At 39.7% G+C, this 16,275-nt stretch overlaps 1 protein-coding gene across 1 annotated transcript in view; it reads right to left on the bottom strand.

Moving 5' to 3' along the window:
• RAB3C (RAB3C, member RAS oncogene family) overlaps positions 1–6,837 on the bottom strand; it is a 240,875-nt gene extending 234,038 nt beyond the window's left edge. The window contains exon 1 of the mRNA XM_062212128.1: positions 6,610–6,837. Coding sequence (XP_062068112.1) covers positions 6,610–6,837 — 228 coding nt within the window. The remainder of the gene's footprint in view (positions 1–6,609) is intronic.
• Between the last annotated feature and the right edge of the window lie 9,438 nt (positions 6,838–16,275).

Genomic DNA, 16,275 nt, shown 5'->3' with positions numbered 1-16,275 from the left:
AGGAAACCATTCTTCCTTTTCTTCTTTGAAATATAGAATAGGCTATGAGGATTGGGCGATCTTGATGAGTTAGTTGGACATAATATAAGTGTATAAAATACTGTAAGATGAGAAGAACAGTGAATTGTTTAGTTATTTAAACACAAGATGGCAAACTATGTGATAAACATATTCATAAATAAATGATTTGTCCAAATGTTAAGCAATAACTATACACAGCATTTTCTACAAATTATTATTACATAAAGCAAAGATCCCCAGGATTATTACAGAAATGCCTATTCTTATGCATGCCACCCTGCTATTCTCTATTATATATTTCCCTGTACACTGCAGTTTGTTGAAATGGTCAACTTATGCCAAAAACATTTGTTTAACTAAGATGGAAAAGCACTGTCCCAAATTGCCATCTTCACAAAAACATTACCATAGCCAAGACCCCTTCTTAATCATAGCAGCATGGTGGAGGGAAACTCAAAAACCATCAGCATCTGATAGAACTAGCCTGGGTTCCTATCTGAGCCACTCACCATGTATGGCTCCAAACAAGATATTTCATTTGTTCTATTTTCAGATTTCTGAGGTGAGATAGGAATTATAAAAGTAGAAGGTTGGGTTGGTGTGAAAATTAGAGATAAGGCATATGATCATACTTAATAAACCCTAGCTATGTTGTACTTGCTTATAGAAGTATAGAATTACTCTGAATATTAATTTCTCTAAGTTCAGTAAGCATAGAATACTTATTACAAATGTTTCACTATCTAGTAGACCAGTTCATATATAGGAATATAAAGCTAACTATCATTGTCCCAGAATCCTATATATATTAAGAGTTCTTGGCCTACTAAAAGAGTAATATTATCCATTAATATAAAGATAGTGATGGCCATTCAACTACTTATGTGACTAAGAAGTGTCAAAGGGGAAGGGTTCCTAAGCAAAGGCCCCTGAAGGGAGTATGGGTGTCCACAGAACAGGAGAATGGAAACTCTGGGTAGAGGTATGTGGCTGGTCTAGATGTAAAAAGACTTGGAGTTTTTAGAAAAAATGGTAGATTATGAAAGATTGGAGAAAAATCTGAACAGAACAATATGCCAAAGCTTTTCCATGAAGCTATGGAAACTGAAAAACTGGAGAGGAAAAAAAGAGCAGCAGGAATCCAACAATCTGTGTTGGGCTTAGCGGGGCTCAGGGAGGAGCAACATTCATCCAGGACTCAGAGAAGTAACTTTAATGCCCAAGAAAAGAGAGTGAATTAGCTATGGTTTGGTATCAGCAGCTAGTGTTCTAAAGAAAACACTTTTTAAGCATGAGAAATAATGTACATTATATATGTGAAACATGATTATATCTGCTTTGTATAAGTATAGATGGTTTTATACCTCAACAAATAATTTCTGTTTAAAAAGCAAAGTTGAAATTGCTAATGATGATACATTTGGCTTAACATACCAGGTTGGTATTTTATTTAAATAATTACATCAACCATTTTTAATATCTCTAAGAAACAAAGGAGAAAGGAGAAACAAGCAGCTCTCAGCCAGAGAAATGACAGTTCTTTATACTAGCAGAAAGAACTACCATGGATTTAAGATACATGCAGTTACCTACTTAATTTAACTTTTAATTCATCTGAGTTAGGGGACTTTTGTAATCCTGAATATAAAATTTAACCTATGATAACTGTTGCTTGAAGTTCATAAGGAGGGAACTGAACTGGACCACAAATGTAGGGTAAAGGATATGGCTCTTTCTGTCTTCATACATAGAAAGTCAAGTTGCTAAAAAGGATCCCTCCCAACAAAAATGGCTTTGGGGAACAGGAGAACAGAGTACATGCTTACCCTCAAGTCTACTTATCCAAGTTCTTATGTAAGTTCTGAATAGACTTAGAATACTCCAGAGTTAGAATAAGCAAAACAAAATAGAACACTTGTCTGTAACATTAACTTCATCCTTAAATTTTACTCCTTTGGATAGTATGGGCATTTTGTTGATATTAATTCTTTCAACACATGAATGTGGAAAATTTTTACATTTTTTGTGTCTTCTATTTCTTCAATGTTTTGTAATTTTCATTGTAAAGATATTTCACATACTTGGTTAAATATATTCAAAGGTATTTAAAATTTTTTGTAGCTATTGTGAATGGTACTGACCTTATAGGACTAATGGAACAGAATAGAAACGCCAGAAATTAATCCACACACCTACAACTAACTACTCTTTGACAGACTGGCTAAAATCAGTCTCTGGAGAAAGGAAATTCTCTTCAACAAATGCTGTTGGGAAAATTGTATCTATGCATGCAGAAGTAAGAAACAAGACTCTTACCTTGTACCTTATACAAAAATCAATTTGAAATGGATCAAGGATCTAAATCTATAACCTGATACCATAACATTACTAGAGGAAATATCAGGAAACTGCAAGGCATTGGCAGAAGCAAAGACTTCTTGGAAAAGACCTCAGAAGCACAAGCAATGAAGGCAAAAATAGATTAATCAAACTAAGAAGCTTCTACACTGCAAAGGACACACTCAACAAAGGGAAGAGGCAACTGACAGATGGGAAAAAATACTTGAAAACTAAGCAATTGATAAAGAATTAATATCCAGGATCTATAAAGAGCTCAAGAAACTCAGCAACAACAAAACAAACAATCCAGTCAAGAAATGGACATAGCCCTCCGCCTTGTGGCGCCGGCACACCGGGTTCTAGTCCCGGTCGGGGCACCGATCCTGTCCCGGTTGCCCCTCTTCCAGGCCAGCTCTCTGCTGTGGCCAGGGAGTGCAGTGGAGGATGGCCCAAGTGCTTGGGTCCTGCACCCCATGGGAGACCAGGAGAAGCACCTGGCTCCTGCCATCGGATCAGCGTGGTGCGCCGGCCGCAGCGCGCTACCGTGGCAGCCATTGGAGGGTGAACCAACGGCAAAGGGAAGACCTTTCTCTCTGTCTCTCTCTCTCTGTCCACTCTGCCTGTCAAAAATAAAAAAAAAAAAAAAAAGAAATGGACAAAGGACATGAACAGTCATTTTTCAAAGGATGAAATTCAAATGGCCAACAGACATGTGAAAAAAGCTCAGGATCACTAGCCATCAGGGAAATGCAAAGAAAAACCACAAGGAGATTTCACCTCACCCCATTAAAGTGGCTATCATCCAAAAATCAAAAAAATAAATTCTGGTGAGGATGTGGGGGAAGAGGTACCCTAATATACTGTTGGCAGTAATGTAAAATAGTACAACTATCATGGAAGAAAGTATGGAGATTGCTCAGATATCTGAAAATAGATCTACCATATGATCCAGCCATCCCATTCATGGGAATTTACACATAGGAAATGAAATAAGCATATTAAAGAGTTATGTGTACTTCCATGTTTATTGTAACTTAATGTACAATAGCTAAGATATAGAATCAACTCAGATGTCCATCAATTGATAACTAAATAAAGAAAATGGGGTATATATATATATATATATATATATACACATACATACTATGGAACATTAGCCATAAAAAGAGTGAAATTCTATAATATGGAACAAAATGAATGCAAACTAGAAACCATTATGCTTAGTAAAATAAGCCAGTCTCAAAAAAGACAAATATCACACCTTTTTTTCTGATATGTGTCAGTTAATATAGAATACAAAAAATATATAGGAATGAAATGGAAATCTTGTGATATGATTGCTGTTTTTAGCCGTTGTTTATACTCCTGTTAAACTGGTTTTTTGTTTTTTGTGTGTTTTTTTTTTTTTTGACAGGCAGATTGGACAGTGAGAGAGAGAGAGAGACAGAGAGAAAGGTCTTCCTTTTTCCGTTGGTTCACCCCCCTATGGCCGCTGCAGCCAGCGCACTGCGGCCAGCACACCACTCTGATCCAAAGCCAGGAGCCAGGTGCTTCTCCTGGTCTCCCATGCGGGTGCAGGGCAAAAGGACTTGGGCCACCCTCCACTGTACTCCCGGGCCACAGCAGAGAGCCGGACAAGAAGAGGAGCAACCGGGACAGAATCCAGCACCCCAACCGGGACTAGAACCCGGGGTGCCGGCGCCACAGGCAGAGGATTAGCCTACTGAGCCGCGGCGCCGGCCAATATGAAACTGTTTATACTCCTGCCCTATTTTTTAGTTGTGGAATATTACAGTTAGTGGTGAATAAAACCTGTGATTATAGAGTGAGTTAAAATTATGTCTTTGCAAAAATTAATGAAAAATAAAGAAAGGAAGGAAGGAGGTAGACTGGAGGAGGGTGTGGGAGAAGCAGGGAAGTTTGGTTAACTACTTAGAACTGCACCTATGAAATACAGGAAATTTGTTCTCTTTATATTAATAAAACATAAATTTTACTTTTAACACATTTTAAGATGTTTAGAGGCCAGGCTATTCCATTTTTATCAGATGTTTTAATACAGGGTTCTTGTATTAAAAAATAAAAGTTTAAATATCTTATTCTGGATTGTTTCCTTTTTTAAAAAATCTCATTGGGGCTGGCCTCATGGTGCAGTAGGTTAATCCTCTCCCTGAGGCGCTAGCATCCCATATGGGCACCGGTTCTAGTCCTGGCTGCCCCTCTTCCAATCCAACTCCCTGCTGTGGCCTGGGAAAGCAGTAGAAGATGGCCCAAGTGCTTGGGCCCCTGCACCTGCATGGGAGACCAGGACTGGTGCAGCTCCAGTCGTGGCAGCCATCTGGAGAGTGAACCAACGGAAAGAAGACCTTTCTCTCTTTATCTCCCTCTCACTGTCTGTAACTCTACCTCTCAAGTAAATAAATAAAATCTTTTTTAAAATCTTATTTATTTATGTATTTATTTATTTGAGAGAGACAAGGGAGGGAGGGAGGGAGGAAGAAAGAGAGAAACCTTCTAACCACTGGCTCACTTCCCAATTGCTCACAAGAGTTAAGGCTGAGCCAGGCTGAAGACAAGATCCTGGGGATCCATCTGAGTCTACACGAATGGTAAGATCCAACTACTTGAGCAATCATCCATCACTTACTAGGGTATTCACTGGCAGGAAGCTGGATCCAAAGCAAAGCTGGAACTCAAACAAAGGACTTGGATATGAGATATGGGAAGCCCAGGCAGCATCATAACTGCTGGGCAAAATGACTGTCCCCTGAAATTTTTCTTTCCTTCAATTTGCCATATTTCAGAAGGCAGGATTTTAAGTAGGCATTTAGACTAGCAGTTAATATGTCATGTTCCACATCGAAATATCTGAATGTTATTCCAGCTCCAGCTCTTGACTCTGCCCTTCTGCCAATACAGATTCAAGGGTACAGTAATACTGTCTCAAGTGTTTCAATTCCTATCACCCACCTGAAGAGCTCTCAATTGCATCCATGGCTCCTGGCTTATACTATTATCTTGGCCCAGCCCTAGCCTTCATGGGCACTTGGGGAGTGAACCAGTTTTTTCTCTGTTTTTCTGCCATTCAAATAAAATAAAATTTCTAAAAATTTTAAATGAGTACCCTGTTTCAAACACATTTTTGTTTTATTTGAATGTATAAATAGATATGGTTATGAGAGAGAAAAACACAAAGTCTGTGAAATGGTATTTCAAAAAGTCCATGAAAAAGGGGAATTAAATATATGTTTATTCAGGTACAAAAAGAATTTGAAATCCATGCATACTTTTTTAACTAATATGCATTTTTCATGAACTTTTCTGAAATTTCCTCATATGCATGGATTTAAGATTCTTCTGCAGGGCCGGCGCTGTGGTACAGTGGGTTAACACCCTGTCCTGAAGTGCTGGCATCCCATATGGGTGCCGATTCGAGACCTGGCTGCCCCACTTCCGATTCAGCTCTCTGCTGTGGCCAGGGAAAGCAGCAGAAGATGGTCCACGTCCTTGGGCCTCTGCATCCACATGGGAGACCCGGAAGAAGCTCCTGGCTCCTGGCTTCAGATCAGTGCGGCCAATTGGGGAGTAAACCACCAGATGGAAGACCTCTCTCTCTCTCTCTCTCTCTCTCTCTGCATAACTCTGACTTTCAAATAAATAAATAAATCTTTAAAAAAATATTTTTCTGCATCAAAATCAATGTATCATCTAATTCAACTCTCCATGAACTTTTTGAAGTACCCTTAATGACCATGTTCAAAGTTACATGTGGGGTTTTTATTGAAGGTATTCAACCTTAAACTTTTCCTACATTTGGTTGTTTATATTCTCCTTTAAAATGCCCATGGCAAGTTGCTTCCTGTGACTTAAAGGACCAGATTCATTTCTCCTATTTTATAGATCACCAAAGTGGCCTAGAAGTATTTTAGACTTGTTCAAGGTCATACCAATTATGAAAAAGAAGAGCTATACTTCTCATGGAGTGTTCCTTACACTACTAACATGACAGAAGTGTGGGTGTTTTCCTTTTGAAGACCCTTGTGGTGCATAAGTTGTCCACAAGACATAATTCAGTGCTTAGACCTTCAAAAGGCATTACCCCACTGTCTTACAGAAAGTTGTGCAGCAAAAGGGCTTGTTAATTAAGGCTTGTTGACCCAGGGGACAGAATGAGGGGGAATGTTTTTCTCTTACACACTTACATGCTCAATGCCATAGACCAAAGAACATCAATGCAAAGACACTTACCCAAATCTGAAGCTTGATTCTCTTTTCATTTTTGAATACAGTTTTTACTTTAAAATCGATGCCAACTGTGCTGACAAATGCAGATGTAAAGGAGTCATCCGCATAACGGAACAGAAAAGATGTTTTCCCCACACTGCTGTTGCCAATGATGAGCAATTTGAACATGTAGTCGAAATTCTGATCAGAGGAGTCTTTCTGGCCATATCTGGCATCTTGGGTAGAGGCCATCTATAATAACAACAACAGAAAAAAAGAGCTTTGGATCAGCCTCCCATTGCATATGAAGCTAGCAGCACACTCATTATTGGTCTTGCCAGAAACAGATGTCAGACACTCAGGAGGCAAGTGGAGAGTGATCCCCAGCCTTCCTCTGATGCTGGTATCCATGGCAATAATTCCCTGCTGGAAGACAGAACAGCAAATCTTACAGCTCCTTCCAGCTGTGTTGGTGCTTGTCACTGCTCAGCATTCAGAACCAATCAAAGACACCAAAGGAGACGCCTATGAGGGTAACATGAAAAGAAAAGATAGGAGAAATTGGCTAGGAATGCAGGCTCTGAAACTTTGTAATCCCGGTGATGGAGACACCAAAGTGTCTGAACAGTACGGTGTTTCTCTTTGAATTATCTAAATTATTACAGTCTCTCTTATTTCCTCAGGAAATACATCCAAACCATAGCTCCATTTTATTTATTAAACATCAAATCAATTAACATTTATATTAACATAAATATGCTATTAATGCAAATAGCAGTCTCTCTCAAAAATAATGACCATGGCAAATATGTATCATCCAAACAATGTGCCAGGTACTGATAATTTATTTAACTCTCACAACAACATGAAGAATTGATACCTTTATTACTTCCATATTAAACTGACGACAAGAGATATTAAGTAAGGAAAATCTGTGCATAACAAAAGTGAAGGACAATAAAGATTTTGATTGAATCTCACATTTTCTTTTTTAAAAAAAAAATTATTTATCTGAAAGACAGAGCTGTTGTACAGAGAGGCAGAGAGAGAGTCTTCCATCCGCGGGTTCACTCCTCAGATGGCCACAACGGCCAGAGCTGTGCCAATCCCAACACAGGAGCCAGGAGCTTCTTCCAGGTCTCCCACAAGGGTGCAGGTGCTCAAGGACTTGGGCCATCTTCTACTGCTTTCCCAGGCCATAGCAGTGAGCTGGATCAGAAGCAGAGCAACCAAGACTTGAATTGGCACCCTTATGGGATGCCAACACTGCAGGTGGCAGCTTTACCTGCTATGCCACAGTGCCAGCCCCTCACATTTTCTTATTAAATGTAAGCTTAAGCATCTCTCTAAGTCTATGTAATCAGATGAAAATATTCAGTAAGTTTGACAACTTTTAAGGAGCATTTGCTAATAGGCAAAACAAAAGGACTCTAACACACACAAAGATTATCACCTTCCATTATAACTGTGTAATTAACCTCCACCCACACAAGCAGCCTGTGGGGAACAATGTAGGACTACAAATGGCAGCTATGAACCTGAACAATGGCTTTTACTCTGATGACCTTTGGTGCCCTAGAAAGCCAGGTGACTGCTACATTGGGTTCTGACATTACTACAAACATAGCCCTTTACCAACTAATAGTTCCCTCTTGTTTTTTGAATAATATTTCATTGTACCACAGTTCTCCTATTTTTTAAAAAAGATTGCTTATTTGAAAGAGTAACAGAGATAGAGAGAGAGAGAAGAAAGAGAGAGAAAGCTTCCATCTGCTGGTTCACTCCCCAGATGCCCACATTAGCTAGGGCTAAGCCAGTCAGAAGCCAGATACAGGAACTCCTTCTGAGTTTCCCACATGGGTGGTGGAAACCCAAGTATTTGGGTAATTACCTGCTGCCTCTAAGGCACATTAACAGGAAGCTAGATGGGAAGCACAGAGTAGCCAGATCTTGAACTAGGCACTCCAAGGTGGGTTGCTGGCATCCTAAGCAGTGGCTTAATCCACTGAGTGACAATGACAGCCCCTTCCCCTCTTATAAAATGATAAATTCAAATAGGCCTATAAATAGTCTTAATTAAGAAGGTCTTTTTACCCCCATTTTTTATCTTACTAACAAGCCTAAATTTTGTGTCTGGAATAAGAATGTTCAACTAAGTCACAGCCAGGACAAAGACTCTATGAGTTTCCTAGGGTTGTACATTTACTGGGCCTGATAACCTGCCATGTGTTGCACCCATGAGCCTAAGGTGGTATTTTAATTGGGTTCTGAGGATCTCCAGGTTGCCTCAAAATAAAACATGATGAGGACAACTGCCCTTATTCCAAGGCCCTATTCCAAAATGAAACTGGTTCCAAAAACCTGAAGAAAAACAGAAACTATATATATACACACATGTATGTATGTATATATATATACACACTGGTGTACGCTACCATGGAGCAGCAAAATTTAAAATTGAAAGCCCTAATATACCTTTTTTGGTTGGCAGCAAAGTAATGGGGGGCACAAGAGGGTGTCTAGGAGAAAGACGATAGAGCAGGTAGACAAGTGTATCCAAAGGAATTCTCTTCTCAATAGGACTGCTGAAAGATAATTAGAAAATTTACTATCTATTCTTGATGACTATTGTTTTGTGTGTTTTTTGTTTAGTTTTTTTTTTCACTATTTCTTAATTAATATTTCTAATAAGATTCACTGCATATGAGTGAAATTGTCAACTTTCCATTTGATTGTTTATGGCCCTTACCCATATTCCCGCTGAACTAGGGTCTTTTTACTTGTAGAAACCTTTTTTTAATGCAGCATTAAGCCTTCAACTGTAAATTAAAAATATGTTACCTCAAAAAACTAAAATAGTGGGGGAGAGAGTAGGAGGGAAGGAAGGGTATACCATTATATTTTTAGAACTGTATCTATGAACTACAGTGAATCTATTCTGTTTGTATTAATATCACATCCACTTAAGAGATAAAATATTCCAAAATTGGTAACAATATTCCAAATAATTATCTTGTTAATATAGACAGAATGAAATTGCTACATCCGAAAATACCTAATAGTAAAGTCTGCGAAAATGCTCAGTACTTTTTTTCACACTGAGATGAACACAGATCTCCCTCTTCCCATTCTATACATGACAATTTATGCTTTTAGTGGAAAGGTCAACATTTCTATGAAGTCTACTAAATTTCTTCATATTTGTTTTAATTTACTATTCAATTCTTCTCTGATAACTTAAGTCCTTTAACCAAAAACATTAGCCATCCCCTTCAGATTTATGTCATGCCTAGATTTGATCAGTTTGCAACTTACATATATATTTATGACTATCAGAATGTTAATTGGTTTGTAGACAAATAACATTTAACTTCTTGGTCTGGTGAGAATGTAAATCTACAGATAAGAACTCCACAATCTGAGTGTGGCATTCAGAATGTCTGAAGTAATCTTCAACCCTTGGGAGTTAGTGTCTTGGAAAGCCACTGTGCTGTTACCTGAGGTATGCCTTGGTCAATGAAAGGTAAACAGATGCTAGATTTAGTTGATGTGCCACCTTAAATTTCAATTTTAATTTTCCCAGAAGCTCTACTCACCAGAGACAAAACAGATTACTTCTGACTAACAGCTGTGGCCACAGCCTACTTCAGAATTTTTGACATTTAATTTTCAAACTAAAGGGTAAAAATAAATTACTTCCAAGGATTTACGTGGGCACTAAAGAATCTAAACTATAATAAGCCATTTTCTAATGAGAAAAACAAAAATGTCATTTTAAAGTTATTATGTTCCAGCAGCTATTGATAACGCCCTGAAAGTCAGGGGGAAGAGGAAGCAGAATAATTTATCAAAGAAAAAATGCAATTCTTCTTTGAAATTAGAAGGGTGAAAGTAAGGATGGGACATATGCAGTGGAAGCAGAGAAATGAAGTAGCTTCACATCTCAGTCATTTGTCTCCTAGGACAAAGACAAGAAAAACAAAAGTAATTCTTCTTGAGAGTTTTGAAGAAGATGAAAATTTTAAAGCCAAGAAGGAAAATATTAGAAGTTAGGACTTGCAAACATTTGTCATCTGGCCCCCGGACTGGTTCTCTCTAGAGGAAGTCCTCATTTATGCACAGGTTTGCCTGTCTTCCTGTTGTTTCTCAGCATGGGCTGAAACTGTGATGCTCTTTGCAGTCCCTGGCCTGCAATTTCTCCATGTGTCTGCTACTGTTCACTCTGGCATGAGCCAGATGAGAAGCACCAAGGTACTGTTTGTGTCACTGTTGAGAACTTGGTGTTGAGCTGACAGGATCCTGTCTAGGGAATGGGAAGTGGTCAGGCCATTGAGGGTTTCAACTCCAGTCCTGTCTTCTGAAATAAAGAACTTGCAAATAGTAGGGCAGCACTCAGAAACTTTTCAGTTGCTTTACTCTAGTGGGGAATGAATGGCAATCTCACAGGACTCACAGAAGAATGTAAATGATCGTATGCCAAATTATGGTAACGTTTCCAAGACACAAATCACTCTATATTATACAGGTCTTCTTCAGTTTTCCTTTCAGTCTCTCTCTGCTCTCCATCTCATGCACATCTTGTTTAGGATCTGTGATTAACTCTCCACATATGTACAGGAAAATGGTTGAAAACTAACAGCAACAAAGCTGTCACAGGCATTGTCCTATGTGTTCTACATATACTATTGCACCTAGCCCTTTCATTACCCCTAGGTCTAACTAATTGTACCCCCATTTTAGAGGAACAGAATACACTGGTGTGTTTCAAAAGTGGGTACTTATTCCCTCTCCCTGCAGAAAGCATAAGAATGTTTTCCCTGAGTTTCACTTTAAGGAACTAACCGATAGGGCTCTCAAAGGTAAAATTCACATAAATGTACGGGATCCCCATTAAAAAAGCTGTCCCTCAAAATGGGTTTCTCTCTCTCTGAGAATTGTCTACAGTGAGACTTCAGTAATTCATCAGTTATAATCTAGGTTTTCCCACCCAGTACTGGTTTATATAGAAGTTTTTTGCTCTGTATACTATCGTCTCTAATTTAGGGGAGTAATGGTATGCCCTGTGACCTTGATTCTCTCACAAATCCAAGAAGAGTTGTTGATTTTCTGTTTGCTCAGCTTGTTCCTTGTGTGAAATTGAGAGTGACAGCTTCCAAGATCCTTACATGCAGAACTGGAAGTCATCATCCTCATTTGAAAAATGAAATTAAAGAAATCTGGAAGGAAGCTAACAGTTCTTGTTATCTTGATTTCTCTTGGCCTTTGCACTGAGCCCTCATTATCTGGACCAAATGTGTTCTTCATGGCTTAGTAACATGTAGACTCAGTGAGTGAACTTGCCCTTCACTGGATTAACAAGTCTGAAACCTCAATCACAGAAGAAACTAAAGGAAGAGGTAAGGGAATTTCTTTTCATTGCTTCTAGAAGATTCATTCCTTTGATGAAGAGAGACATGATTTAAACTTGAATAATACACTCTCTCAGGCACACAAGGGAACTTAAACATTTGTGGAAAAATGAAATTAGAAGGCAAATTTATTTTGGTGCAAAAGTTTTTGAAATCCATGTAGTTTTTTCATAATATGCATTTTCATGAACTTCATGAAGACCTCTTATACACATAGACTTCAAAAATTTTTTGCACCAAAATAAACTTATCTCCTAATCCCATTTTCCACAAACTATTTGAACTACCCATGTATATAAACAGATGCTTATCAATCTATCTCAATGCTATCTCAATCTTATCAGGGTTACAACCTGATAAACCCTTTGTAAATTGGAACTATTGCAAGTTGAAAATGCATATAGTGCATTTTACCTACTGAACATTATAGATTAGCAACACAGTATATTGCACAATTTCGATTGTTTTCCCTCAGGATTATGTGACTGACAGAGCTGAGGCTCCCTGCTGCTGCCCAGCATAATGACCAGGTAGCATACCACATATCTGCAGCCTTCGAACAGAGCAAAATTCAAAACTTAAAGTGTGGTTTCTAAAGAATGCATACTGCATTTGCATCATTGTAAATTTTAAAACTCCTAAGTGGCAGAGAGACCAATGCAACAGAACAGAGATTCCAGAAATGAATTTCTGCATCTAAAGCCAGCTGATCTTTGACAAGGTTGCCAAAATCATGCACTAAAGAAGACAGTCTCTTCAATAAGTGGTACTGGTAGAAGTGGATATCAACTTGCAGAAAAGATGGAAAGACAAATACCACGTGTTCTCCCTCATATGTGGGAACTAAAACAGAAACCCCCCAAACAACGCCTCAACCTGACATGGAATACTGACTAAAGAAGCTTTGAGGGATACAAGATAATTTGGTTAAAAAAGAAAAGGGGGGATCCAAGGATGTGGCAGAGGATATCACTTGTGACAACAACATCCTACATTAGAGTGCCAAGTCCTAGCTACTCTGCTTTGGATCCAGCCTCCTACTAGTATACCTGAGAAAGCAAAGGATTATGGCCAGGTACTTAGGTACCTGCCACCCATGTCAGAGACCAGGATGGAGTTCCTGGCTCGTGGTTCCTGGCTTCAGCCTGGCTCAGACTTGGCTGTTGTGACCATTTGGGGAGGGAACCAGCAGATGAAAGATTCTCTCTCTCTCTCTCTTTGCCTTTCAAATAAGTAAATACTTAAATCTTTTTAAAAATTACAGTAAGCTTCGTATGGTTCATAATTGTAAAAATATATTAATCATGAAATTATTTCTTGAGACTAAATATTACAACTTGTAAGGCATAATTGTACTCATCACTTGTAATTATTAAGTATCATGTTAATTAATTCAAAACAGTTGTGGTTCCTTTTCATATTTTATAAAATAAAGTCTCTATAACTACACCAAAAAATGGTAAGACTAGCGTAAGTAGAACCAACATGAAATAGGGACTATGCTGTATGGACAAGCATGGGTATGAATGTAAATTAATATATCTAATAATTTCTGAATCTGCTTTGAAATCTGTAGATGTATTTTGCTAGGCTGACAGGAAAAATGAAATGGAACTTATCAAACCATGTATAAACTGTTCCTGTTAGTATCAAAGACTAGTGTTTCCATTTTGGCTCATACTATAATTCACTCCTGCTCTGGTTCTAGAAGTTTCCTATAGGGGAGACAGTCTTTCTTGCAGCTTGGTAACAGAAAGGCAAAGGAGACACCCAGACCAGAGAGAAGAGACCGTAAGCAGGGCATGCTGGGAAGAGAACCACAAAGTCTATGAGAGGCCTGGACTCTGACAATGCAATCCAGGCCAGTGCAGTGATGCAGCACTCTGATCCCCTCAGTTCCTAAGCACAGATTCACTAACAGTGATGCCAAAGTGTCAACAGTTCCATCCTGGGGTGCTACTGAGTACCCAGCAACTGTCATCCAGCACCTATAAATCACAGCATGTAGAGAGATAGAAAAACACTATCACACCTGTTGTCTAACAGCTCTGAGATGATGTGTATGCAAAACACACCTATGAAAAAGAGCACTCCACACTTTTGGGGTGATGAGTGTGTCCCAAATGCACATACTCTATGGTAGGCTCCTGAGAAGGAATCCCAGGTCTGCCATATCACATACTTTCCTACTTGTATAAACATGAGCAATGCTTGTTTTGTTTTGAACTATTCTAATTTTTAAGGATTTGTTCATCTATTTTTTTAGAAGGGAGAGAGAAGGAGAGAAAGATGCCTTCCATTCACTGGCTCATCCTACAAATGCCTATAATAGCCACGATTTGGCCAGGCTAAAGCCAGGAGCCAAGAACGCCATCCTAATTCCCCATGTGGTGTCAGCAACCCAAGTACTTGATACATTATCTACTGCCTTCCCAGACACATAAGCACAGAGCTGGATGGAAGTGGAGCACCTGGGACTAACAAGGGCATTCCAATATGAGATTCCTGCATTACTAGCAGCAGCTTAACCCACTGCACAACAACACTGGCCCCTGATATTACCTATGCTAAGCACCAGCTTCATCATTGGCAGGTATTAAATGTTTGGCTAAAACTTCCATTATGGAGACTAGAGTTGTGGCATAGCAGGTAAAGCCACCACTTATGATGCCAGCATCTCATATGGGTGTCAGTTTGTGTCCTATCTGCTCCATTTTCAACCCAGCTCCCTGCTAATGGCCTGGGAAAAGCAGTGGAAAATGGCCCAGGTTCTTGGGCCTCTGCCACTTACGTGAGAGACCAAATGAAGCTCCTGGCTCCTGGCTTTGGTTTGGCCCAACACTGACTGTTGTGGCCATCTGGGGAGTGAACCAGCAGATAGAAGGTATCTCTTTCTCTCTCTCTCCAACACTGACTTTCTAAATACATAAATAAATCTTTTTTTTAAACTTCCATTATGGTCTTTCATATTCCTCTTGTTGCACTGAAATGATAAGCAGACCATTCAATTTCATTACCAACTTTCACCAACACTACTCTCTAAGATGGAAGTGGTCAGTTTTAAAGAATTTGCTTCAGGGCTGGCATTGTGGCGTAGTGGGTAAAGCCGCCACCTGCAGTGTCGGCATCCCATGTGGGCACTGGTTCGCTGGTTCAAGTCCCAGCTGCTGTACTTCTGATCCAGCTCTCTGCCATGGCCTGGGAGTTGGCCCAAGTCCTTGGGCCCCTGTACCTGAATGAGAGACCCAGAGGAAGCTCCCGGCTTTGGATCAGCACAGCTCCAGCCATTGCAGCCAATTGGGGAGTGAACCAGAGGATGGAAGACCTCTCTCTTTCTCTGCCTCTCCTTCTCTCTGTGTGTAACTCCGACTTTCAAATAAAAAAAAAAAATCTTTTTTTTTTACTTTTTTTTTAATTTTTTTTTTTTTATTTTTGACAGGCAGAGTGGACAGTGAGAGAGAGAGACAGAGAGAAAGGTCTTCCTTTTGCCATTGGTTCACCCTCCAATGGCCGCCGCGGCTGGCGCGCTGCGGCCGGCACGCCGCGCCGATCCAATGGCAGGAGCCAGGCGCCTATCCTGGTCTCCCATGGGGTGCAGGGCCCAAGCACTTGGGCCATCCTCCACTGCACTCCCTGGCCACAGCAGAGAGCTGGCCTGGAAGAGGGGCAGCCGGGACAGAAACCGGCGCCCCGACTGGGACTAGAACCCGGTGTGCCGGCGCCGCAAGGCGGAGGATTAGCCTAGTGAGCCGCGGCGCCGGCTAAATAAATCTTTAAAAAAAAAAAGAATTTGCTTCTTATTCTTTCCTAAATTCAAAGGGAAACAGGTTTTGACACTTTTGACAGCACTCTTACTCTATAGACTTTTATAATTGCCAAAATGAACACGTTACATTTTCTCCCTAATTTCAAGTATTATGACATGGAACAGGCCAAGGCTGAAACACTATGGATAAGTGTGTAGAGGGTGGTTTTCTGTGCTCCAGAGGAGCTTTGTGGAGGACAACATGGCCATCATATATGCTGTGATGTGATCTGTCCTACAACACTGCCTGCTGCCCAGTGACTTCTACAAAGCTACCACTCATGAAATCTTTGAGCATGAATGGAATTTTATACAAATTGAGTCTCATGTACAGACTAATAAGGGACAGAATTCAAGCAATGCATGGTGAGCAAAGGATGAGATAGGAAGAACTCACAGGACTATGGGCTAATTTCTTTTCATATGATCTTGGAGTTGGCTTTCGGTGAAGTTCAACCTAACCTCATATTGAATTAG

This window comes from Lepus europaeus, chromosome 15 (assembly GCF_033115175.1).
Source record: "Lepus europaeus isolate LE1 chromosome 15, mLepTim1.pri, whole genome shotgun sequence".
Taxonomy (NCBI): domain Eukaryota; kingdom Metazoa; phylum Chordata; class Mammalia; order Lagomorpha; family Leporidae; genus Lepus; species Lepus europaeus.
The sequence above is the reverse complement of the archived record's forward strand: the minus strand, read 5'-3'. Positions and strand labels throughout refer to the sequence as shown.